The 27958-nt window shown below is 39.5% G+C and overlaps 2 protein-coding genes across 2 annotated transcripts; both read left to right on the top strand.

Annotated features, from left to right (window-relative positions):
- The first annotated feature begins 142 nt into the window (after positions 1–142).
- Positions 143–16092, top strand: LOC134651099 (protein abnormal spindle). The gene is made up of 8 exons (XM_063506094.1): positions 143–294; positions 384–581; positions 6622–6819; positions 7399–13002; positions 13882–14077; positions 14562–14743; positions 15063–15182; positions 15760–16092. The coding sequence occupies exons 1-8, from the start codon at positions 283–285 to the stop codon at positions 16030–16032; spliced, it is 6783 nt and encodes a 2260-aa protein (XP_063362164.1). The 5' UTR covers positions 143–282; the 3' UTR covers positions 16033–16092.
- A 4070-nt stretch (positions 16093–20162) lies between these two features.
- On the top strand, positions 20163–26290 carry LOC134651098 (signal recognition particle subunit SRP68). The gene is made up of 6 exons (XM_063506093.1): positions 20163–20342; positions 21704–21825; positions 22663–22890; positions 23879–24064; positions 24872–25002; positions 25205–26290. Exons 1-6 carry the CDS (start codon positions 20243–20245, stop codon positions 26226–26228), a joined length of 1791 nt encoding a protein of 596 aa, XP_063362163.1. The 5' UTR covers positions 20163–20242; the 3' UTR covers positions 26229–26290.
- The last annotated feature ends 1668 nt before the right edge of the window (positions 26291–27958 follow it).

Below are 27958 nucleotides of genomic sequence, written 5' to 3'. Positions count from 1 at the left end.
AAATTGTCTCGTCTGGACTTCACTTAAATATGTCTCACAGTGCGTAGTAGACTTCCTGTTACCATATGAAATAAGTTTTATACTAAGTTTATACTGATTGACTCTGACTTGACAGTTAAAATTCAAAATATGAAACTGAAGAACGGACGTTACGGATTCATTGTTTCTCCAATTTAATAATACTTTTTGTTGCTATTTAGATATTATTCGTGTTTAAAATGTGTAGTTTATAATATAGCATTGGAATATAAGTTATTAGATTTGTAAGCCTTCGTTGACAACATGTATTTTGAAGTAAGCGTTAAAATATTGTTTGTAGTGATCTCATATTAAATAAATAACGTTGTTTGTACTTAATTAATGTTGAATTGGTGTTGTTTTAGATCGATAATACGCCAGAACATATAAGGAGGTCCCGGCGTACTGAAAATATTCGGAAGGAAACTCCTGAAGAGGAATGCCCGAGATTGATTTTGGCTCCGTTTTCTAGGCCCCCACAAGTGGTGTTTGATAATGTTCTCATTGGGACATCATGTGAGCGGAATTTGGAAGTGTTAAACCCCATGAAACATGCCCAGCAGGTATTGTGAACCCAATTTATGTTAATGAATTTTTTATGCTATTCTTGTTTGCATGTAATAAATTAAGTAGATTAATCGAGACAAACACTTATAACAAAAAAAAACATGTTTTAAGAAGGTGTTGCAGCAAGAAGTTTCAAAATCATAATTTGACTCAGATGTCAATCTAGGAAAGTTTCTAAACTATCTCATGTATTGTGTCTCATGCACTGATAAGCTCAGCAGTTAATTTGTTAGTACAGAGTACTATTAGAGTGCCACTGTTGAATATCTGCAATTAAAACATATTAAATTTTGGAAGGCCTGATTTTACCAAGCATGATATAATATCAGCAAACAGGCACTGGCATAGAACTCCATCCCCGTTGACAAACTCTATTTGCTATCCCGGCGGCACAAACTCATGCTAAATGTTACTCTCCACTACACCATGCCTTAAGTCTTCTAAATGATAGAGTCTGTGTGGAAGGAGAAGAGTCGTGGAATGTATGAGGCCCAATACATTCCACAACTCTTCTCTTTCCGAACAGACTCTATACTGGACAGCAACAGCAAACTGGATAATTTTTACAGCACTGAATCGCAATTTCTTTCGATTATCAGCCAAGTTCAAGTTCCATTCACTCGTGATATAATGTTTATACCCTGCTGTACAATTAACATGTATAGCCTGTCTGTTAATAAAAAAAAACATTAGATTAATTACATTTGGGATTAATTAAATGCAAATCATTTATTCTTTGAAAGTGAGTATTAGTTAGATTGATGTTTATGTTACATAAAGTGCATAATTGAGTAATAAATTCAAAGTAACCATTACTCAGGAAGGAATAAAACGAATATTTTTCCTTAAATGCTTCAGGAAATAACTACTGTTATAAATTACCTAATTTACCTAATTTAATTTTGTACCTACAATAACATCAACAAAGACATCCATTACAAACATCAACAGAATAGGGAAAACTAGCTAAGCTAGAAAATAATTCAACTTTACTAAGGCAATGCTCATGTGACACCCCTAGAACAATCTGAATCAAAATGCCCTTTTTGGCACTTTTTTGGTATCAATGAATGAATAAAAAGAAATATAGCTATCGTAATGGGGATTTTGCATGCATATTGCATTGTATTGTGTTCATTGACAAATTGACCCTGAACTCTGACTCCATAAACTCATTACTCTAATGAAAACAACATACATATTTACATGCAAGCAAACATTACAAAATATCCTAATTTAATCTCATTAGCATCGTTTGTAAACAAAGTTTAGTTTATTTACAAAGGATTCTAAATTAAAAACATTTTTTTTTAGACAGAATAAAAATTAATACAATAAAGTTTGTCATTAGATAATTAGTAAATGTACTAATTGTAATATTTATTATAAAACAGGGAAACTTACCTGTTCTCACTAATGAGAAAATGTATTATGAGGCAGAGGACAACAATCCCCTGCTTTATACCCAATGCATTTACGTCATTTTAAAATTAATACACAATGATTCAGTTTATTCTACATACACAACTGTACTCCGGCATACTCGTATCACTTGTATGTGACATTATTTCATGTAAAATAGAACTTTATTGTTCTTAAAATGCGAGTGATTTTTGCTTGAGATAACTGATACGAGCCTGGTAAAATAATTTATCACAATACATAAACACATTTCCTAATAAGGCCTTAGGAAATATTATTACAAAAGTTTCAGGAAATTAACAACTGGCTGGAAGGGAATACCCATAACAAATAAAGCAATAATATTGCTTGTATTTTTTTGCCACTATATTATCCTTCTAGCGGGAATAAATGTTTAACATTATTAAATTTTTCAAGTAGTAGGTGTATCTCACGCTCTTCAAACGTTTTTTTGTATCTACTACCCTTGGTGATGTTTCATAGATTAACCATAATTTGTATTTAAACAAACAAAACAAATTACGAATGTTCATGCAAAATACAAAAAACCGGCCAAGTGCGAGTCGGACTCGCGTTCCAAGGGTTCCGTACATTACACAATTTTTAACAATATGTTTTTTTTTAATGAAAAGTGAGTAAAATGTCTTTAAAAAACCCATCAAAAACTGCACATTTCTAATAGGTTTTCCTGTCATCTTTAGATAAAGAACTATTTAGTGTATTTTTTTCAAAATTTTAGACTCTGTAGTTTCAGAGATAAAAGGGGGGGGGGATGGTCATTTTTTGCCTATTTTCTTGAATAACTGCTAAACTATTTATCATAAAATTATAAATAAAATATATTTGAGATTCTCAAAATGAGCTCTTTCATTTGATATGTAACACGATATAGGTAGTTTGAACAACTTTATTTTTTAATTTGCTCTTTTACCCCCCAAAAGTGGCCTCCATATTTAAAATTAAATTTTTTACGTTACATGTATTTTTAACAATATGTTTTTTTAATGAAAAGTGAGTAAAATGTCTTTAAACTAGTGATGTACCGACTATGGTTTTGGCCGACTAGCCGATTAGCCGACTAATCGGCGCTCGGATGGCCGATTAATCGGCCGACTAGTCGGCTAGTCGGCCAAATTCATAATCGTTACTTCCAAATAAAGATTACATTCGTATGGCAACTATAGTAGCTTTATGCAAGTTCGGATGCATTAGAAAAACAATTGTTTTGCTCCTTGCGTCGTCGCGCTTTCAATATCAATTGAAAGATGCTCCATGCTACTGCGACAATACACCTACATAATACTAGAGGAGATATAGCCTTTGGGGTCAAAATAATTCCCACAGAGACGGGGTTTGATGTTTTTAGTTCTTTGTGTGTGTCTTTATGACATACTAAAAATATATCAAAATATATGCATGCAAAACGCATTTATTGACATTTGAAATTAGAAAAATCAAAAAAATATTAAAATTCGTGTGGGGTATCGAATTACAGGAAATTGCACGCTTAAAAAGGTTATGAGGTTGATTTTATAAAATAAATAAAATAAAAAACCAAGTGGTGGCTGAAAAACTGAAAAAAAAAATACAATGTAAAAAAACTTACCCCCTTTAATACCTCATTAAATATTGATCGTAGCGAAAATGTGTACTAAACCTTTTTTGTAGACAATTTTATGTTCAATATTTATGTATAATATTTTTTTGCAATGGGCCACCGTTTACGAGTTATTTACGAAAAACTAAAAAAAAAGTGACCTGTGTACTGATTGTGATTAACTTTCTTCGTTTAATATCGTTTTAAATATTGATCCTAGAGAAAAGTGTTCAATATATTTTACGTAGAAAATTTTATGTAAATTATTTATCCATAAAAACCTATATATTGCTATGGGGCACCGTTTACGAGTTATTTACGAAAAACTAAAAAGGGACTTTAAAATTTATTGTAATTAAATTACCCCTCTGCTTTGTTTTTAGGGTTCCGTAGCCAAATGGCAAAAAAGGGAACCCTTATAGATTCGTCATGTCTGTCTGTCCGTCTGTCTGTCCGTCCGTATGTCACAGCCACTTTTCTCCGAAACTATAAGAACTATACTGTTGAAACTTGGTAAGTAGATGTATTCTGTGAACCGCATTAAGATTTTCACACAAAAATAGAAAAAAAAACAATAAATTTTTGGGGTTCCCCATACTTCGAACTGAAACTCAAAAATATTTTTTTTTTCATCAAACCCATACGTGTGGGGTATCTATGGATAGGTCTTCAAAAATGATATTGAGGTTTCTAATATCATTTTTTTCTAAACTGAATAGTTTGCGCGAGAGACACTTCCAAAGTGGTAAAATGTGTGTCCTCCCCCCCCCCCCTGTAACTTCTAAAATAAGAGAATGATAAAACTAAAAAAAATATATGATGTACATTACCATGTAAACTTCCACCGAAAATTGGTTTGAACGAGATCTAGTAAGTAGTTTTTTTTTATACGTCATAAATCGCCTAAATACGGAACCCTTCATGGGCGAGTCCGACTCGCACTTGGCCGCTTTTTTTTTTAAATATTGATCCTAGCGAAAAGTGTTATATATGTTTCTTGTAGGATATTTTATGTTTATTATTTATGTATAAGATTTTTTTGCTATGAGTCATACTTTTCAAATTATTAACGAAAAGATAAAAACAAGGAACCTTAGAATTTATTATAATTAACTTTCCCTCTTTATTATCTTTTAAAATATTAATTCCTGCGAAAAGTGTACTGAATCTTTTTTGTAGAAAATTTTGTGTAGATTATTAACATTTAACAACATTTTTTTATATTGGCCACCGTTTACAAGTTATTTATGAAAAACCAAAAAAAGGGACCTTAGAAGTGATTACAATTAAATTTCCCGCGTTAATATCTCTTTGAATATTGATCCTAGCTAAAAATTGTACTGAATCTTTCTTGTAGGCAATTTTATGCAAATTACTTATGTATAAGAACATTTTTTGCTATGCCCCACCGTTTAAAAGTTATTTACGAAAAACTAAAAAAACGCAATTAAAATTATGATTTTGAACACTACACAAGCTTTAATTTTTTCTTCCACCATATTGTTATTCAACGTCATTACCTTTTTCACTATTTAATTTCCTGTAATTTGATACCACACACGATATATAACATTTTTATTTAATTTTCGAAGTTAACATTTTTGGTGGTCAAAAAAACGCGTTTTGCATACATATATTTTGATATATTTTTAGTATGTCAAAAAGATACAAACAAAGAACTAAAAAAATCAAACCCCGTCTTTGTGGGAATTATTTTGACCCTCACATACAAATTTTCATACAACTCCTCTACTATAATTACCTATACATTAATTTAATATGAACACAAGCACATTTTGTACCCTAAATACGTATTTGAGTAAAATGGACATGTAACATTTGATTAATATGGGTTTTTTATTTTATTCATGTTCTTCTTTCTGTTTATAATAATAAGCCGACTAATCGGCCTTTTTTGCCGACTAGTCGCCGACTAATCGCCGACTACAAATGTGGCCGGATAGTCGGCTTTCCCGACTAGTCGGCGACTAGTCGGTACATCCCTACTTTAAACAACCCGTAGGGGTCGGATCAAAAACTAAGTACTTAAGTCCGATTCACGCTTGACTGCACATTTCTAATAGGTTTTCCTGTCATCTATAGGTAAAGAACTATTTAGTGTATTTTTTTCAAAATTTTAGACCCAGTAGTTTCAGAGATAAAGGGGGGAATGGTCATTTTTTGCCTATTTTTTGGAATAACTGCTAAACTATTTATCTTAAAATTATAAATAAAATATATTTGAGATTCTCAAAATGAGCTCTTTCATTTGATATGTAACACGATATAGTTTGAAAAACTTTATTTTTTAATTTGCTCTTTTACCCCCCAAAAGTGGCCTCCATATTTAAAATTCAGTTGTTTACGTTACATGTCCGTCTTTGGGTCACAAACATACATATGTGTGCCTAATTTCAACTTAATTGGTCCACTAGTTTCGGAGGAAATAGGCTGTGACAGACGGATGGACGGACAGACAGACAGACGCACGAGTGATCCTATAAGGGTTCCGTTTTTTCCTTTTGAGGTACGGAACCCTAAAAAAGATATTATTATGATCCTCCTCATTTTCTAAAGTTGGTTACAAAAGATACAACTAACGTTATTTCTTTCATTATGCCTAGTAGTAAGCATATTGTGACTTGAAAAACCTGAGGTAGGTACCGGGTATGAAACCATCGCCATCATAGCTTGCCCCTTTCTGTAGTTTTGTTCTATGAGATTTGGCTTAAGGGGTAGCATCCAGGCCAAAAAATTAAATAAAAAACTACCTATCAAAAATTTCACACAATTTTAGAAATTGACAGGGCAAGCTGTGCTGTAACCATCTGTAAAATACTTCGATTGGCCTACCCCATTGATGAGTTTCTCGAAACTCATATAGGTACTTATACCTACCAACAACATAAAGATTTATTTAGCAAATTGGCCAATAGGGCACTTTTTACACGTCAGGATGCATTTACAATTTACTTACAAGCATAAATATCATTTGATATCAACTCTTTTTGTTCAAGGTAACCCTCGCTCGCAACCTGCCACAGGGGCTGCAGATCCACCTGCCCGGAAACTGGCTGGAATTGGAGCCAGAGACATGCTACTGCCTGACCATGTCGTGGAGCCCTACGCAGCCCACGGCGCTGCGAGAGGCCATCCACTTCACCAACGAGAAGAGGGGCCGATATGAAGTTATTGTGGTCTTAAAGTCTGCTATGGTAAGGAAATATTAAAAACAAATTAGGTATTGATTCCACCGGAGATTAGATAGATTGGAGCCAGAGACTCGCTACTGCCTGACTGTGTCGTGGAGCCCTACGCAGCATACAGCGCTGCGGGAGACCATTCACTTCACCAACGAGAAGACGGGCAGATATGCGGTATTGTTGTTTTGAATAAGATGGTAAGGATTATTTAGGACAACATTGGTAGGATAAATAACACTTTTAACACCCAAATCCCAGGGGGCATATTGCCAACATCGTAATTAAAAACAAAAATCGTTATCTCCCTATGTATCTCTCGAATATGCAAGAGCATGCAAAAAGAGGCAATTCGATGTTGGTTTGAGTTCTTAGTAACATAAGTTACTATATTTTACTTTATCGCAACATAATTTTTTGCGTAGTTCATTTTTAAACTGTAGGTGCATAGTTGCATACTTGCATATTATATTACGGTCGGGTCGATCGTGGGTCAAAATATACAATATACATCTAATATTATAAATTGCCTAATCATTAATCAAAATATTTGTTTTTAATATATTTAAATCACGGAATTTTATTTGGTTTCAGAATGTCAAAGGCAAAAACAAGCCAAAGAGTTTCAGAGTATCTCCCGGGAAAAAGGAGAAAAAGCCATTAAAGAGATCCCCAGTAGCTATCCAGAAACGGAAACCTGATGCCATCGTCCACGCTGTGAAAAGAGCCGCGCAAGTGGTCCAGCCAAGTCAATACAAAAAACTTAAAACATACAAAAAAGAAAACATATCAGGAATTCACGAGTACACTGCCGACTCGCAACTCGGGCGATGCCCATTTGATTCTTTCAACAGTGTTGATATCCATTTCAATACTTCAGAAATATTTTCAAGCATGAAGAAGGAAATGATGCAGCAAACCTATAACGCGTCCGGTTACATGAACGTTACGAAAGAAGCGCCAGTGCCGAGCAATGTGCTGAAACCCGTTAACAGACAGTTGAGCCCTGGCGGCGATATTTTCGACAAACTTTCTTTTACACCTCTAAAATCACTTACAAAGAGTGAAAGATTGGAGCAAGGGCCTAAAATTATACTCAGCATGAACTCTGATTGCGAGGAAGACAGCTTAGACAATAAAGAGAACGATGAAAACGCAGGACCTCATTCTATAATGTTCGTAACGTCGTCTCAACCAGCCAATAAATGGTTGACTACAAACCAACATCAGCGCCCGAACCATTATTTGGAAACCGCCACTGCCATAGATAAAATAATCCCGAACACTTCATCCCCTAAAGAACTGCACAGCCCAAACTTTTCTATCAACACAGAGTTTTCTAGAATCAGCGATCTGTCGTTCTGCCCTCAAAGATTTTCCACTGAGAGGAAATTTGTCCCTAAAATTAACAACGATACCCACGACATAATCGAGGACTTTGATAAACTGAGCTCTGACACGTACACTAAAGAATCTCCCAACACGGCGCTAGATTATCCTGTGTTCTATATGAAGGACCAAAACCCGACTAAATGTAGACAATCACTCTTCAGAGAGTATAACCAACGAAAAGAATGGGATAAAAACCCGAGTTACCCACAAAAGTTCGAAACTAACGTATGGAGAAATGAGGCTAGAAAGTTCGAACCGAATGTGTGGAGAAGTGAAGCTAGAGCTTATACCAAACCGCAATCGCCGCCTCGCTCGATCACTCCTCCTCCACTTCAATCGATTCCTGAAGAGAGTCAAAATCACAACTCTGACACCCAAATTCTTGATAAAACCGATAAACAAATGACCACGTTTACAGTGGGCAGAACATTCAATGCCACACTCGATAGAAACTCGGTATCCTCAGCCAGACAAAGTTGTTGGTCCAAGAAAGACGTAAGAGCTGACCCGACGCTTTGGAAAGTGCCAGTTTCGCAACCAGAGAGACGAACTAAAACCGGTCGGCCTTCGGTCTCTCGCCCTGCTTTAAGCAAACCCGCGAATACGACCTTTGACAAAAGTATTAATCAGAGTATATCTCTCGTCGGGAATGTATATTCCCAGTCTCTTACAGTGGACCCCTTTTTATCGTCAACTTATTTCTACGACGAGGAAGCGGTTGCCAAGTTCGAGACAGAGTTCAAACGGTGGCTGAATTACATCTTAACTCCTCCCGCCGATCTCGACTGCAACGTGGAGCAGAAGATCGATGTAGGCAAAGCGTGGATCGAGAATAGGAACAAGGAAGTGCCGCTCGCACCAACAAAAGAACAAGTCTCGAGCGCTTACCACAATAGCCACAGACTGGATAGTCTTAGAAGAGCTGCAAAAGCTTTACTATTGAGCCCTGAAATATGTCAAGTCTTCCAGAAACTAACCGCGCAAATCGAGAAAAAGCTTATAGTGATCAGGACTGACCGCAATCTTCATCTAGATGTGGGCTTACAAAAAACTATAATGGAGCTTCTACTGTGCTACAATCCTCTGTGGCTTCGTATTGGGCTCGAAGCTCTCTATTGTCTGGTCTTGCCTCTGAAATCCAACAGTGACATTGATGGTCTGACCACTTTCATCATTCAAAGAATGTTCAAGAATCCATTCCTCAAAAATAAGCATTCAAAATCTTCGGCGCCAAATAAGCTGCTGCCAGCTTATATGGAAGCCATCAAGAAGTTCACTTTAAAGAAGTTCTTCATGTTGGTTTATTTCTTGGACCAAGCCAAGCAGAGGAAGCTGATATCTCACGACCCTTGCCTGTTCCGCCGCAACGCTATTTGCAAAGAGAGCAGAGATATCGTAATAAGATTCACGCGCGATTTAATCGCCGGCATCGGTGACATAACGAGGCACCTCCGACCGCTCGGCTACGTGGTGTGCCACAAGCAAACGTATCTGGACGAATACTTATACGCCGTCCACAACATAGCGGTCGACATCAGAGACGGCGTGCGCTTGACCAAGGTCATGGAAATAATCCTGATGAAGAATGGCCTGTTGAACCAACTAAGGACGCCCGCAATTTCCAGACTGCAGAAAATACACAACGTCCAAGTGGCATTAAACGCACTCAGAGACGCGAATTTCGTGATCGTAGGTGAGATCACCGCCACTGACGTTGCCGACGGCCACAGGGAGAAAACAATGTCGCTCCTCTGGCAGCTGATACACGTGTTCCGAGCCCCGCTGTTCGAGTCCGCCGCAAACGTGATCCAGACCTGGTGGAGGAAGAAGTACAAGGTTATCGTGGAGAAGAGGTTGGCGGAGGAACGCGAGCGCCAGCGGCTGGACAACGCGGCGCGCACCATCCAGTGCTGGTGGCAACGGATCCAGTACAACCGTCTGGTCGAAAAGCAAATGCAACTATACACGACTTCCACAGTCGTCATCCAGAAACACTGCCGGCGCTGGCTGTGCCGCACTCGCCTGCTCAAACTCAAGACCAGCGTGTTGAGGATCGAAGAGTGGTACAGAGGCATCAAAATGATGAATGCAGCTAAAGAGATCCTTCGGAAATTAAGATCGGAAAGGGAGGAGTTGAGAACGAAATCTGCCATTGAAATCCAACGCAACTTTAGACGCTGGTTATGCGTCACTAAGTATCAGAAGACTTTAAAGCACATCATCCTCATACAGAGCTTGGTGCGTCGCTATCTTGCTCGAAAACAATACTTGCAAACGAGAAAAGCAGTTATACTCATCCAACAGAGATATAGAAGCAAATTACTGATGAAAGAGGAGATGAAGAAACTGGCCGTGCAAAAGCATTGTGCCATAGTTATACAAAAACAGTATAGAATGATAAGACAACAAAGGATCTATCAGAAGCTGAAGTCCGCTGTTCAAACTATCGAGAGATACTATAAAGCGTTGACACAAATGAGGCAGGAGCGTGATCAATATTTACGACTGAAGAATGCCGCCATAAAGGTACAAGCTATGTACAGAGGCCGATTAGTTCGCCGGGAGTTTAAAAGACAGATGTCTTTATTAGTAAATCTACAAAGAAGAATCAGAGCGCACCAGCTAATGAAAAAAGAAAAATCTCAATTTGCAAATATCAAAAAGGCTGCAATTATTCTACAGCAACGCTTCAGGTCGCATCTAATTATGAAGGAAACAAGACAGGTTTACATAACTCAGCGTCAGTCAACAATTACGATACAGAGGCATTTCCGAGCATATGTACTGGGAAAAGCCGAAAGAAATGCTTATTTGAAGATGAGGTCTGCCGCTATAGTATCACAAAGATGTTATAGGAGTCTTCTTTTGATGAGAGAGGAGAAGGCTGCCTTCATGAAATTAAAGACTTCTGCGATATGTATACAAAGGCGTTACCGAGCCTTGCTGGAGATGAGAAAATGCAAAACATGCTATCAAAAGCTTCACGCTGCAACCATTTCGATCCAGAGAAAATACAGAGCAGGATTGCAAATGAAAATAGATAAATCAGAATTCTTAAAACTGAAAGCAGCCTGTATAATAATCCAGAATCGTTACAGAGCTCTAGTTGTTGGAAGGCAACAGAGGAACCAATTCCAGAAGGAGAAGATGGCGGCGATCAAACTACAAAATTGGTTTAGAAATTGCAGAAAGGGCAAAGAAATACAACAGCAGTATCATCAGTCGAAACAGGCTTGCGTAACAATTCAGAGAATTTACCGAGCTTATGTTTTGAGCAAAAAGCAGAGAATAGAATATCTTAGAATAAAGACTGCCACTATTCGCATTCAGAACTATTATAGATCTTACGTAGAAATGAAAACTGTAAAGGAACAATTCATAAAGCTTAAGGCTTCAACTGTAACCATTCAAAGATTTTACAGAGGTCACTTGGAATCTAAAAAGCAAAGAGAAGACTATCTTCGTAGAAGAGAAGCCGCTATTGTGATCCAAGATTTCTACAGAAGATACAAACAAACAGTCATAACAAGACAACAGTACTGTGCCTTGAGAAAAAATACTATCTGCTTGCAGAGGCGGTACAGAAGCCTTTTGGTTATGAGAAAGGTACAAAGTGATTATGAAAATCTAAGAAAATCAGTAATCGTCGTACAACAGAAGTATAGAGCTCTAATTGCCATGAGGAATGAGCGCACAGCATATTTGAAATTAAAATCCGCTGCACTAGTTTTACAGACTAGGTATAGAGCACGAGTAGCAATGAAGTCTGAGCAACATAGATATGCTTCAATTTTGAAAGCTACCATTTGTATTCAGAGGTTCTATAAGGCTCGTTTGGAGGGAAGAGGACAAAGAAATCTATATTTACGATTAAGACAAGCAGTTATCTTAATTCAACAAAAATACAAGGCACTGCTTGCCATGAGGAATTGCAGGGCCTGCTATTTACAGACCAAATCTGCCGCTGTATCTATACAGAGGAGATATAGATCACGTTGCCTGATGTTGCAAGAGAAAGCCGCATTTAGAAGAACCTTGTCCGCCTGTGTTACCATTCAAAGGTACTTCAAAGCGTATATTGCGGGCAAACAACAAAGGTTGGCATACGAAACACAAAGAGCGGCGGCTATTCTTTTACAAACACGTTACAGAAGCATTAGGGAAACGAGGGAAGTCCGATCTCAGTATTTGCGTTTGAAACAAGTTGTAATTACAGTCCAAAGAAGATTCAGAGCCAATTTAGCTGCCCGAGGCGTTAGGCAAGAATTTCTGAGAGTCAGACAGAGTGCGACAAAAATCCAATCGACATTCCGAATGTATTCTGCTCGCAAGAAATGGTTGGTATTAAAGAACGCCGCTGTGACAATTCAAAGGTATTACAAATCCTATAGACATGCGAGAAACACGAGGGAACAATACCTTCGCATCAGATCGATTATTATCAAGTTACAGGCTCTCGCTAAGCGCGTTATTGTAAGAAAGCGTTACTTAGACCACTTACAACGGATACTCAATCAACGTAGGGAAGCGGCGGCCATATGCATACAAAGCAATTATAGACGGTACTTGGTACAATCGCGTTATTTAAACTATAGAAATCATGTAACGTACATTCAAAGGCTATGGCGAGGAAAGCTTCTGACAAGACAGATGCATTCTGAATTTGTCCAGAAGAGAATCTTTATCACCAAGCTGCAAGCATTAATCAGGGGATATTTGGTTAGGAAACAAGTATCCTGCATGAAAGAGAACTTGCTCAGGATTCGAGAGGAACAGAGGCAGCACTGGGCAGCATGTAAAATCCAGGTCAGCAAAATTACTGTTTGTTTAAAAGTCGAATTAAAGTTTTGTTAATAGAGTTTAAATTCGAATTAAAGTTTTGATAATAGAGTGGTAATTGTGGATCAGTGGCGTCACGTGACTTTAAAATTACTATATAAAGCGTAAACTGAAATAGATGTCCTATACGACACAAAAAGCGACCAAGTCTCTAAAGTGCCCAGAGCTGGGAGCTTGTGTTTGAGTATCCATTACACTGGATGCCTTGGCCAGTTTTTCTTTAGTAAGCTACATCTTAAATACAGTTTATAATTTGTAAAATCGTGTTTCTAGTTAAAATAATACAAATCAGAATATTTTCATAAAACATTCGAGTTTCCTAGTAATAGTATAAAAAGCGGTTATAAATCTATTGTCACGCTAACCCTCTGCCATAGACTCAAAGATCGTTGCCGAACCATGAGCGTCGCTAGGGTCGCTTCTTGCAAATTGACTATTTCAATCTGGACTTTTCTTTATCTTTTTTAAAGTAGTAGCAATAGACTAAAAAAACAACATATACTGATCAGTCATTCCTTTTATTTTTGGCCTGTGTCTCTAGCCAACCCTGGTAATATGTATGTATGTATGTATCTAATACCTTTAAACGAGCAATTCTTGTTTATTTATTTATATATATATATATAATTTCGGGGATCTCGGAAACGACTCTAACGATTTCGATGAAATTTGGTATATAGGGGTTTTCGGGGGCGAAAAATCGATCTAGCTAGGTCTTATCTCTGGGAAAACGCGCATTTCCGAGTTATTATATGTTTTCCGAGCGAAGCTCGGTCACCCAGATATTAATCTCTTTATTGTACAAAACACAAATTTATTTTTTTATTTATATGTTGTTGGTATCAGGCGGTATTCCGCGGCCACGTGGTGCGCAGCCGCTCGGCGCTGCACAACCCCCGCGTGGCGGCGCTGCGCCGGCGCTGGCGCGAGGGCGCGCTGCGCTCCACGCAGGACTCGCTGGAGGAGCGCTACAACCAGGCCATGGAGGTGCTCAACAACTTCGCCGACATGGAGTCCGTCATCATCGCCTTCCGGTCTCTCGGTCAGTTGGTTGTAATATTAAAGCTACGTTACTACAATGTGTCGTGGTGAAAGCGAGGTGCGAACGCGGTGCGCGTCGCTCTCTTGATTCAAGCTGCCACTCTGCGCTTGCGATCAGATGCAGTGTGACCAAGGCTTAACAGCTTTTTTTGTCCTACGAAATTCCTTTTTCACTTCTGCAACTCAAATAAGAGTGTAGTATTTTTTTTTTTCATTTTGCATAATTTGTGAAGTATTTAGGGGGTCTTTTCTTTCATATTGTATCTTTTCCTTCTAATATGTTTTCACTGCTGAGGCGAAAAACTGTATATGCCACATGAGACTACATGTTTTTTTGCAACTCGTGTAAAGTGTCTCGCTACACTTCGCTAAAATTTTCGCTTGCTCGGGGCTCCAAATCGGCACTTGCAGCAAAAACTAACTTTGCACAAATTAATAACTATTTTGCAAGCACTTTATAAGAAACCTGTTTTTGCCTCCCACAGAATTCCTAACTGAAGTGTTCCCTATGTTGTACAACGGGACCGCCCCGAAAGTGGTGCGCAGCGTGTACAACTACATGGCCGTCATGAACCGCTCCATCTCCAGCGTGGAGGTGCTCAAGTCCGCCGCGTCCGTGCTCGCCAACCTCACGCGGTATCGCGTCACGGGGCCAAAGATCTACTCGGTAATTCTTCACCATTTCTTACTTTTCCTCTTGTCGAGGTATTGTATTGTAGTTCTTGTTGTTTCGGAATTTGGAACTAGGCAAATCCAATAAAACTGGAAACTTATGGTGGCATCTATTAAAGCCTTTGACAGTAGCCAACCTCATTACATAAAGTGAATCACTCAATGAGCCCACATGATCCTGAAAAATCGCTAAAGGAACCATTTGTGTACCGAATGCCCTGCCATTTGGTTTAAAAATTAACTCTACCTTTTCATTCAGAGGATTAACTTACTTAAAACTTACTTATTTCTTATAAGATTTTTTTTTATTCCAGCGTGAACACATACCTCCTCTTCTGAAGTACATGTGGCGCTTCAGCACCAGCGAGGTTCAGTTGTTCCTCATCCTGTCGACCTACCTGTGGCTGTTCTCCAAATACGATGGCGTAAGAGAGGTAAATTATCATTATACTATTTAGTAAAACATTGTTACTTTAAACGTAAATAGAATGTGTTTTTAGTATCTGTGTTGTGCAAAAAACTGTACGAGTATCATTTTATGTGCCATGGCATGATAAGGAATTAGGAAAGCATACCTTTAAGCTTTCACGGCCAAAGAAGTCAACTAACGCGCGTGACTACAGCCAGGCGTGGCTCACTCCGCGATTTCCTCGCGTCCCAACAAGTACCTAAAAGTACATCCGTCCCACACCCATTATGGTGGCTAGATATAAGCCGCGCGTGGCGCTTGCGCCACCTAGCGATCTTATCTGTCCTAATCGTAACAGACACATTTTGTTAGAGAGTGAATCTTCTGTACCAAGTACTATTATTTATTCTGTGCTACAGCCCAATATCAACTTTCTGCATTTCGACAACGTTCACGATGACGCGGCGAGCACGATAGGCGTGGCGTTCAAAGGGTTTACATGTTTAAACCGTGTTTGACACTAACTGCAAACATAAGATATAAGAGAAAGTTATAATAACATGTTAAAAAAATTGGACTTGAAAAAATATTTGAATTTCCAGGACCTCACAGAGTACCTCCACACACCAGAGAACCACAAAATGATGGAGTCCATCAAGCGCAACGTGGACCGTGTCAAGCGGATGGCGAGCAATGCCACCAAGCACAAGCCCATCACGCCCGCGAAGTTCAACCTCTCCGCGAGCTTCTCCCACAACCACATCCTCCTGCCGGCTCTTGAGCCTGACTACGGCATCGCCAGGGTTGACCATCATCGGTACTTTGTTGACACTCGACAAGCCATACATTGCCTATTCCGTACATATAAGCTTTAATTTGTATTAGAAATAATGATGACTGTTATTTTTAATTATGTTTAATGAATTATGTTTGTGCTTGGGTTTATTGCTTTAATAATGGTTAGTGTTAATGTTTAGCTATTAATACTTATGTATCTCGGGTCTTAGGTTAGGGTTTTACAATGTGAGTATAAAAGTACAATATAAAACACTTACAAATAAACACATACTTAAATAATAGTATTTTATGCAACCGTTGTTTAAGATGGGTCAAAAAAGGCGAGTGGCGTGAGTAACAATTTGAGGCGAAGCCGAAAATTGATAATAAAGACGCCACGAGTATTTTTTGACTCAGTTAAACAACGTTGCATACAATACTTTTTCTACGCCCAAGCACTTACTTTAAAAAAAATATTAAATTTAACAAATATTTTTCATTCAACAAAAATAATACTTTAAACAAGTGGAATCATATAGGACATATATGTAGGTAAACAAACCAAACCCGGCCACCGCGCCCCGCGCCCCACGGCCGGTTGGTCAGCAACACCTTGTAACTCATGAGGCCCTGGTACTTGCTCTTAGTTAAATTACAATTTTGGATAGTTTTTTTTCTCGATTTTGGCCACAGTAGCCTATGGAAACTAACAAGCAACGCTAAGCGGTGTTCGTAGTCTATGGATCTTGCTATATTACGGGTGTCACATGCGCGTTTCTGACTTCTGAAGCAATTTTATTGTTTCTACTATAAAACCTAATGAATATTTTGTAAATTGGCAGCAATGCACTTAGTAGTCATCTGTCAGAGATGACAATTAAAATTAGGTTGGCAACAATGTATTTCATACAATATTTTTTAAGTGGTGATTACACGAAGTATCGTAAAAGTACCAAAAAGATACTGCGTGTATGCACAAATACTTTTTTGGGGAATAGACTAAAGACTTGTCTTGACAACTATAACATAGGGGTTTAACCCATTCAGGGCCAGCGACTCAGCGTATGGGTCATGCTCAAACAGTTCCGCAGGGCCAGTGACTCACATGTGAGTCCTGAATAAATTCTCATTTAAACTTAAACGAAACGTAATTTGATGTAATAACGTAAGTAACATATAAGCTAACAATCATTTCTATAAGGCATATTAGGATAAAAATTATAAACACGTTTTTTTTAATGAAAACAGGGTCTCGAATATTCAAGTTTGGTTTACTATCAGTGCAATATAGTAAATATACTGAAATTCTAGATACATAATGCGATGCAAGCAAACAGAAAAATCTATATTGAAAAAATACAAAAAATATATATATTTCAGAAGTTATTGACAGGGCTCAAGGTATGGGTCACCGTGGCCTGGCGCTACTTGTAAAAACTGCTAATGTTTCCGTAGCAGGCTAAAATAAACTTTATTGGCTGGTTTTAAAGCTTATTTCATGTTGAAGCTGTTTGATATTGTACCATTTTACAACTGATTACTGTTTGGATTATGGTAAGCAACAATTTGTAGGAACCAAGCCGTAGTATAATAATATTTTGTTTTGTATGAGGGGTAAGGCAACGAGGATTTTTTCCCACTGTCATAATATTTGGTGATCGTTGTATTGTATCTTAGGCAATTACCTACTAACAATGATGTTAAAGTTGCAATTTAATTTTTTTTCGTTTCAATATAGAACAAGGCGGTTGAAACAGTCACCACTAACTAATATGTATTGTATAACAAATAGTTTGTGACAAATATTTACAAGTTTTTTCAAACATCGTGGTTTCTACGGCAGATTAGAAAGTAAGTACTATAATACATTTTAAGTTCTCTATTGTTACTAATATAATGGCGTTTACCAAAACAAAGATAATGACCGACCAGGTGTAAGCTTATCGGACACACTTCGACAATAAACAAGGAATGCATCCGAACGGCGGCGGCGGTATTATCTTTCATGTGGTATTTGTCACAAGAGTTCAAGATGTGATTCATCCCATCCCCCCTATTAGAGATGTATTTTGGAGTAACATGGAAAATATTATTTAGTCACGATTTATTCGTTGGCGACTTTATACTCCTCCTGTGCTGTTTAGTGATTTCGTATTTTGTGGCCATGGCTATGGATTACCGGAATTTGAACCCGCCTAACCTGACCGACTGTGCTATGAACTGGACCCCGAACCTGCTTCATCCGAATGACCTGGCTACGAATTCTGGAACCCTGAACTCACCTTTGTTGAATTTCATCTAAATCGGAAAACGGTTCTAATTTAACTTCCAAGATTTGCCCCAAAAAAACAACAACAAAAAACACGGCAAGTTAAATAGAATCAGACTAAGCTAAGTTGGCAGCGATTTTGATAGCACAGGCTGAGTACCTAAGTGTAATTTAAATGTCATACTTATATGAAATTATGACGTTTAAATTAACACTTGCACAGGCTGGGCTATAAAATTTGCTACCAACTTAGCTTGGTCAGACATTAAACGCTTGTAGAAAGTAAAAATATTCACTCCTACAAACTGCAATAATTAGTTTCTTTTTTGATAGGCACAGAAAATCGGTGGTTAGTAAAAATGTTGCATAATGCTGTCCAACTGGCCGGCTTCATAAGCGGCGATTTATTTACCGTTCGCGCCAGGCTCGAGACCCATAAGCTGAGTCATGCGTTTTAGCTAAAAACGATTTGTATGGTGGCCTGGCGTATTGTGTACGCTCGGCGGTTCGTGGCCATGAATGGGTTAAAGGTGTGTGTACGACCTTTTAAATGACAAATAAAGGTACGGGAGTAGAAAAAAACATAACCTAGGTTGCCGCCGGCAGCGGGGCTAGGCCCAAGCTGCCGATGGTCAGGGACTTAGAATGAGGAACCGTCGACTCACCGCGCCGTGTCCTAAATTACCGCCTTCTGCGTCTGACCTTTGATCCAACCACCAAGTGAGACTAGGTGTTGGTCGACACTGTTCGTTATGAGACCGTTCGCTGACACGACTATAGGAACAAGTACTTGCTGGACTCCTCAGCCTTCACGAAATTCTCAGCTATTCAAATATTATTATAACATTAATTTTGTAATAAAATGTGGAAATAAATTTGTTTATTTTTTATTCAGCCTATATGTATAGTCTGGCAAACCAAATTTGGCAGTGAATAAGAATAACGAAAAGTATACTCCTCCCTTTCTTTTGGGTGCTAGTACTAGCGTAAGACAGTATGATTCTCTCTGTTTGAAATGACAGTCTCTGGCTAAACTTTAGTATCATACCTGGCCACAGCCGATATTTGGCTCCATGGAATTAAGTATGGATTGGGCATGAGTGGTGGGGGGGGGACTGACAGAACGGGAGTCATGTTCTTTAAAGTATTTTTTTATTCGGTAGACTGAAATGACAGTTAATAGTATGAAATGACATTTCATGTTCATACTATTAACTGTTATTTCAGTCTACCGAATAAAAAAATAGACTTTTAGTCTTGTGTATCTTTCAGGAGGAGTAGCAGAGAAAAGCGCTATTATTGTTTGTCCTTGTCACAGTCTCACTTTTTTTAAGCTGTATCCAGATGAGACAATTTTTCGCCAATCTGATGAAATTCTCCGATCAAATCAGGACGTGCGGACGCAAAAGCCAATTTGCCTCGCCGATTATGACCGATATTACCGATAAAATGAGGTGCGGACGCAAGAATACCAATTTGTGACTCTAGTATTTTCGTTTTGGAGCATTTTTTTTTACTAAGAGTGCTCAAATATCACCATAAATCTTAAATTAGAGATTGACGCCAATTATTTTCCTGATCAAATCGGTCGATTTGCCCAGCCCGTCTGGATACAGCTTTATTGCCCTATGGTTTATTTAAAGTCCTAACACACCACTGGATAAACCTTTTTATAGCTGGTCAACCAAATCTTGTCAGTAAAAAAAGGCGCGAAATTCAAATTTTCTATGGGACGATATCCCTTTGCGCCTACATTTTTCAAAATTGCCGCCTTTTTCTACTGACAAGATCTGGTTTACCAAGTATATCTACTCCAATTATGTGCACTGTGTGCAAGGATAAATTGTACGGAACGCATTAATTTTCAATAATTTCGGAACGAACCCTACTGTCAGCTGTCAATTGACGTATGACGTTGCGTGTGCGAATGGAGTGAATCGGAGTGATACGAGACTACGAGTGCGAACACTGAAAAGTATCACTAAAAAGTGCAAGTGAAATTCTCTAGACAAACTTAATTACTATATTTTTATACAATTATGGTAGTGTTAGACGGTGAAGCTGGAGATGCGAAGGCCCTAGGTACTGGAGAAACTGAGAAGGAAGAAGCGAAACCCCCAACTCTTCTTACTTTAGAAAGTATCCTTTTTACGATAAAACAAGCAGTTTTTACTAACGTGGATTAAATTGTATATTGCAATATGTTTATTTGTTAATGGATACGTAATATTAAGACGGTTTCATTTAAGGGACGGCAGGTTTTGTCATATTTGTGCATGTTTAACCAATATACCTCACAGGTTGGAAGCAGTTCGAGTTTCTTTAAGTTAAAAAGATAAGGGTCAAATTTATCACATTAACTCTTTGTTATTGTGTTCCATCCTCAATATTGTGAATCTGTAAATACGTAAAATTAATTTACTTACAATGGCTAAAATACCTATGTCCATTGAATTATTTGAATTGAACTAAACATTGTTGACTAAGCTATGCCAAGTTACTTTGCTTATAAAGTTTACATATTATATTAAGGTACATTACATATAAAAATCTTACTGAGACTAAATTAAGTCTTATAAGAATTGCGAACTTAGCAAGCAATTACTTACCTTTGCAGTTGATACAAATGATCTTACCTGGGTATACCTTAATCTGCAACTTGTAACATTGAAAAAAAATTGGCGATATACAAAATAGAATGCATTTGTATGGGATAGCTCAAGGAATGTCCTTGTTAACTTTGTGGTGGATTCTGTATTAATTTGCTCCCAGTTTATATTCACACACTACTTACTTATTTACTTATGCTATGTATCTAGTGGACAAGACATTAGGGGCAGCAGCAAGGCGGCGGGTGCTGTGAAAGGGGCGGTTAGTAGTTGCTACAGGGCCAGGAGCCTAGCGCGGCCCGACTGCAAATCTGCCACTGTACCTATCTGGTTTCATTGCATCACCTACTTCTTCTTCTTCGCCTAGCCTTTTCCCATATCATTTGGGGTCGGCACTCCTCATCATTCTTTGCCAGGTGTATCTGTTCTGAGTCGTTGAAGCATCTACTTGGGCTTTCTTAAGGTCTTTGTTTATGACAGACATCCAGGTTGGGGGTCTACCTCTGCCTGATCATTTGGAGCCGGTGTTGATGTTAAGGACTTGTCTAGTCATGTGATCTTCTGGCCTCCTCATGAGATGGCCATACCACTTTAAGCACGATTCGGAGACTCAATTTTGAATATTTGTTACAATTAGTCCACTAACAAAAGGTTGTATGGAAGAGATTGCAGTTTAGCAATAATACTGCTGATTGTGCTGCCTCTACTTACTCTATTTTTAAGTTAAGTTTGTGATTTAAAACATTTTCTTTTACTGAGATGTGCAATAAAGAGTATAGTGGGTATTATTAAATATTTTCTTTCTTGCTTTACCCATTGGTTTTACTTGCATATTAGATATTACATGTTACTACTGTATGTTCGCTCGAATGGCTTCCGTAACCAGCACAGTCTTCCGGCTGACGAAGGACGCACAGCAGCAGCATGGGTTGCGGCACGCCGACTACCAGCGCTACCGCGGCTACTGCTCGCGCCGCATCCGTCGCCTTAGAAAAGTGCTCAAAATACCGCAAGTAAGTTTAAACTAACTAAACAGAGTTGGAGAGAGGTCTTGTTCGTTGTTAAATTAGATGACTGTGTTATAGCAACCTTTAATAAAGTTCAAGGAGTTTTATTTAATAATAATTCAGCCTATATACCTACGTCCTACTGCTGGGCACAGGCCTCCTCTCATGCGCGAGAGGGCTTGGGCTATAGTCTCCACGCTAGCCCAATGCGGATTGGGGACTTCACATACACCTTTGAATTTCTTCGCAGATGTATGTAATTGAACTGAACAGTAAGTTTCGAAACATAGTAAACAAAAAAACCGGCCAAGTGCGAGTCGGACTCGCGCACGGAGGGTTCCGCACCATCAATAAAAAATAGAGCAAAACAAGCAAAAAAAACCGGCCAAGTGCGAGTCGGACTCGCGCACGGAGGGTTCCTCACCATCAACAAAAAATAGAGCAAAACAAGCAAAAAAACGGTCACCCATCCAAGTACTGACCCCGCCCGACGTTGCTTAACTTCGGTCAAAAATCACGTTTGTTGTATGGGAGCCCCACTTAAATCTTTATTTTATTCTGTTTTTAGTATTTGTTGTTATAGCGGCAACAGAAATACATCATCTATGAAAATTTCAAAAATCATGTCACATATGAAACCTTCATCCAATCCTCTTTCTAACGCAGGTCACCAATTAGGTCCGCCATTTGGTGACCCCTGTTCTAACGTAATCGCATTCTTCGTAGAAACAATATACTTATGGTAATGTCCACATGATTGGCACTTAAGTTCAAACTGCCTATTTTTAAAGGAAAATCACCACTGCTGTAACCCATTCCTATTTAAAGAAAACATATTTCTAGGGTGACCGTCGCCACTACCGGCGGCGCGACGTGACGACAGTGCACGTATCGGGCCCGAAGGCCGAGCCGCGTCTGCTCTGCGTGCCGCTGCTGCAGGCCGAGCGCGCCTGGGCCCACGCCATGCAGCTCCGACAGGAAGCCAACACCGAGCCCAGGAAGAAGTTCCACCTCGTTTCTAGGCTGAAGAAGGCTTATGCACACTCGCAGTCGCTGCTGGAGCTGTGTGAGGTACGTAGCTGATCTCTTCATCATTAATTTAAGCTGTCATGGAACTATGGAAGAAAATCACATCTCAAGGCTGGAGGCTACGCTGTTTTCAGAGGCGTTTGATCAATTAGGTCGTTTTATAGTTCGTTGTAAGTAGGGAATACTCCCGGAACTGAATGTGTATGGCGAGAACCGGGAATACCCGGTTCCGGGTCTGAGTTTGTACTTATATGTAGAAAACTGGTACCGGCCGTACCGGGAGCACACCATAGTTGTGAAGGGCCGTCTAACAACGACTTTAAATCAAATAAAGCACCTATTACACTTAGGCGGACCCCGGGTCCTCGCGCCCCGCGCGGGGGCACAGCTGGGATTGACGCCAGGATGATGATGAAAGCACCTATTACACTGTGGAGGGGGGCGCGGAAGCACTAACATGACAATAATTTTCGCGCCTCAGGCTTTGCGACGCCCGTGACACTGATAGAATCCATAAGTTTGACGACACATTCATAATAAGTCCCTTGTCCCTTTACCAACCCCATTTTTAGGGTTCCGTGCCTCAAAAAGGAACCCTTATAGGATCACTCGTGTGTCTGTCTGTCTGTCCGACTCCGACCATTCCCCCCCCCCCTTTATCTCCGAAACTACTGTCTAAAATTTTGAAAAAAAATACACAAATTAAAATTAGTTCTTTATCTATAGATGACAGGAAAACCTATTAGAAATGTGCAGTCAAGCGTGAGTCGGACTTAATGTACGGACCCTTGGAACGCGAGTCCGACTCGCACTTTGCCAGTTTTTGATATGCCTTTATCTGATCCATTACACTAAGTGTAAGGCCTGAGTAGACGCTCGAGATGGGCGTGCATGTTAAACAAATGCAAACGTATAGTAGCGGCCTTAGTGCACGCTGCTCAAATCACTTGTGAGCCCGACGCCACGCTGCACGCCCCGCCGAACGCTCCGCTTCGAGCGTCCACTCAGGCCTTACACTAAATTTTGCCAGAGTGGTGTATGCGACGCCCGCACGCAGCTGGAGGCAGGCGCGTACGCGGCCTGGCTGAGCGGCGTGCTGCTGGTGGAGCTGCAGCAGTGGCGCGGCGCGGCCGAGAGCCTGCAGCGCGCGCAGCTCGTGCTCGAGAACCTGTGCGCCGCCCTCAACGAGGAGGAGCGCACCGTGTACAAGCAGAAGGTACGGGAATGGGGTCCCGTTGTTTCCCATAATTTTTTAAGTCATAATGTATTGTTTGTCATATTATCATTAGTCATAAAACTGAAACCGTTAACATTTCAGGATTTTCGTTAGCCCGTTTCTACACTTGTAAGTTTTACTTACGTAAGTAGGGACAAAGCTATTTGTTAGAATGAGATAACGATATTCATCTCTCATTCTCTAGTTCATTAGGTTAACTTATAGATAGGTTAGGTTTGTTTTATGGCAATCCTGAAAAGTGACGCGTTTCTGAACCAAATGAATTATGACTAACGAAAATGCGGGCAAACAATACATTATGGCTTAAAACTATTCGGGGAAACAATAGAGACCGCGAGCTTGTGATGAGGGGGGAAAACAGTCGTGTGCAACTTACTCGTAGCTAGCGTATTCATCAAACTATTGATGCTACAGTATTTATAGGTACTTACTGTTTTGAAAAAAAAAAAAGATGTTTTCGCTGGGTTACTTACGCCAAATCGTGGGACTCAACAGCTTGTTTTTTAATATTCAAAAGAACTTTATAGTACCTACGCCTTCTCATAGATTAAATTTTACTTGTCCGTGGCTTATGTGTTGTTTAGATTGTATTGTTTTTCTCGCGTAGTGCAGAATTACAATTGACTTTACTAGCCTTGCATCAACTGGCGAACAGTCTCATAAAACTTTTTTTGCACACTTACTTAGCTATTCTAAGTATGAAAGATTTCGATATAAATCCCGGACGTCAGGAGTGTAGGTACATGCATATTGCGCACATTTAAATAATTGTATATGTACCCACAGGTGGAAGAACTGAAGCCTAGCCTGCGTTACTGCGCGTACAACATCGGCGACCAGTCAGCGGCGGGCGACCTCGTGGCCATGCGCGGGCAGGGCCTCATCGAGAACCTGGATACGCTGATGGCTCAAGCCAAGTGAGTATGAACCTTAACCCGTGAAACGTACGGTTGAATGTTTGCTACTGACCGTATAAAATCGGCGACAAGTCCGCAGTGGGCGCATGTGAATATGAACCCTTAACCAAAGCAGCATAAAGTTGAATATTGAACGCGAACCTGTGCTATTGCCCGAGAGAGTTTGATATCTCTTTTCCTCTAATAATGGTTCGTTGTGCAGGGAGTCCCGGTCGGGCGTGATGCACGAGGTGGAGTGGCGCGGGCGGCGCGTGACGGTGCGGCCGCAGAAGGCGCGCATGTTCCTCATCACGCTGCAAGACCTAGACAAGTCCGCCGCCGCCGCGCCCTCCACCGAGGCCAAGATCGACATCCTCGACAACATACTCATCGACGTCAAGGACGCCATTTCCGCCATCAAGGACGAGATCAAGAACGACCCCAAACTCAAAACCACCGAGGGCACCCAGTCCGGCATCTACTATCTTCTCTCGTATCTGATGTATCTTCGTCTCATGCGCACCATCGAGAGGAACAACCTCTTGGTTCAACAAGCCGAGACCGCGCGCAAGAATAACACTCAGATAGACGGAAAGAAAGTCCGTCCTCAAGACTTGACGAGGCTCTACGAGATCATTCTTCAGAACTTCAATGAGCTTCAACAACTCCCTGGCTTTGAGAATGACGCGGCGTACCAGCAGGAAATAGAAATCCAGATGAAGGCGTACAAGGCCTTCCGGTGCTACTACATCGCCCAGGTGTTGACCGGGCTCCGGCGCTTCAGGGAAGCGCTGGCCATGCTCGAACGCTGCAGCACATACACTGTCGAATCCATCGCTAGCAAACTCGACGATAAACAGTTGCGAGAAAAATTGGAAACCCTGAAGAAAGACATTGAAAGCTGCAAGTTTGAAGTGCACGCCGATTCGGTGCTCGAAGACGACGACGAGGAGGAAGAAAAATACACCTCTAGCGGCAAACCGTACAAAGATAAGAAGCCTCTGGTGGACCGCTTGGACGAGTATCGCGAGGACACTCAAGTGTTGACCAAGAACCCTAACATCTTCAGGATGCCGCCGCCTATGGAGGCGATTCCTTGCAAGCCGCTGTTCTTCGACCTGGCGTGCAACTTCATCGAGTTCCCGAACCTGGAGGACAAGACGGGCGCGGCCGACAGCAAGAAACAGGGCGCCGGCATCACGGGCCTGGTTAAGGGGTTCTTGGGCTGGGGTAAAAGCGACAAGTAGGGGGTTTTATACGCATTTTATTTGGTTGTTCATAAGCGGCAAAATATATGTATCTGTATGAATTACGTTTTCGTTTTATTTATTTAGTACTCGAATGTTATTCTCCTAAGAACTGTGAAAGCGATAAAGGTGTTCCTATAGTATTCAAGGCATGTGGGCTTCCAAACCTAAAATCGTATGTTCGAACGCTATTTATTAACCTGTCGAATCCCACGATATGACGTCACCATAAGCGTTCTGGCTCATATTTGAGCCGTGGGAGCTGACAGATCATTAAAACTACAAAATATGTAGAGACCAATGTTTATTTATTTTAATCTCAGTTCCGTCTTTACTTATACATTTTATATTGCCTGTACAATTAGTACAATTTGAAAATTTAATAAAACCAATAAAATTATTTAACAGAAATATTTTACACATAGTACAATACGTTTTACTCGAACGGTACAAAAATATAAGGTTTTTGTATTTAAACAATTTCACATTGTTAGTCCGTTGCAATGCTATAATTTTTATACTTTACTATATTTTAGTTTTAGATGATTAAAATGAGAGATGTCATCTTGCAAATTTATAACCTTACAACGAAAAAAGATTTAAGATGAATTCTGCCTTTATAATCAAGTAAAAAAACGCATAAGTAACCATGTTTACTAAACTAGGAAGCTTACTTAAGTGGACACATCTCGATTTACCACACCCAGTAAAAACGTTCATTAGGTAGTGTTTATACCTTACTCAAATCAAAGAGTTATTGTTTCTACTACATACTATAAATAACTCTTTGGTTCAAAGTACGTAGGAACATATCTTCTCGTAATTTAATTAACGTTCCAAGCAACAGCATTGAGTCCATGGCATATCAGGCGTCGTCAAACGGACATTTTTGAAGTGAAAACTTCTTTAGCGGCGCTGTGCACTTCTTGAGGTGGGGAAAAATGTTATAAGACGATCACGTGACCGTAAGACGGACACGTGACCTGATCGAAAAACTGTTACATGTCATTGAGTTTTTCTTTATTGATTTAAATGCCATCTAGTGAGTTTCGCTCTAACTGGTATTAATATAACTAGAGTACTAACAGTGATGTGCTTAGGGGTTTTAAGTAATTAACGCTAACGCTAGATGGCGTTAACCTCAATTATACATAGTGCATTTAGGACTAGTCATTGAGTTTTCACTTCTGCCGGCACTCCCTGAGTGCAACCCGTTGTTTTTATAATGAACACACCTTTCACATCACTGTACTTTTTGCTATTTACACGAAAGAAACGAAATAGCTAAAACCGAGACACTTACATAAGAGAAGCAAAACCGTCTGTGTAGACGGACAAAATAAGATAAGATTGTTCCTTAGGGGGTTAAATCGAATTACCTGATATGCCGTTGGGTTTAAAATGTCTGTGCTAGGCTAATTTGACCCTAAAGATTAATTCTTTTAACACAAAAACCCGGCTGTGTTGAACGTAGGGCTAGGAAAGCGTCAGTGCAAGTCAAATTTTAATGTCGGTAAAAAGGTAGAATAATAATAATAATATTTCACACATAATTTTAATAGCACACGTATACTTTCGTATCAAAACAGCAACACTACAGGTGTGGCGTTGCTCATGGACATATATTTCACGGTTATACTACGAAGTCTCGGAATAAGTATAAAATTTTGACTCTTATTTCATAGAAGTAAGTTTCAAAATTGTAGATATTGAGAAAAGCGACAACATTA

This window comes from Cydia amplana, chromosome 9, assembly GCF_948474715.1.
Source record: "Cydia amplana chromosome 9, ilCydAmpl1.1, whole genome shotgun sequence".
Taxonomy (NCBI): domain Eukaryota; kingdom Metazoa; phylum Arthropoda; class Insecta; order Lepidoptera; family Tortricidae; genus Cydia; species Cydia amplana.
Note: the sequence above shows the minus strand (reverse complement) of the source record. Positions and strands in the feature narration are given on the sequence as shown.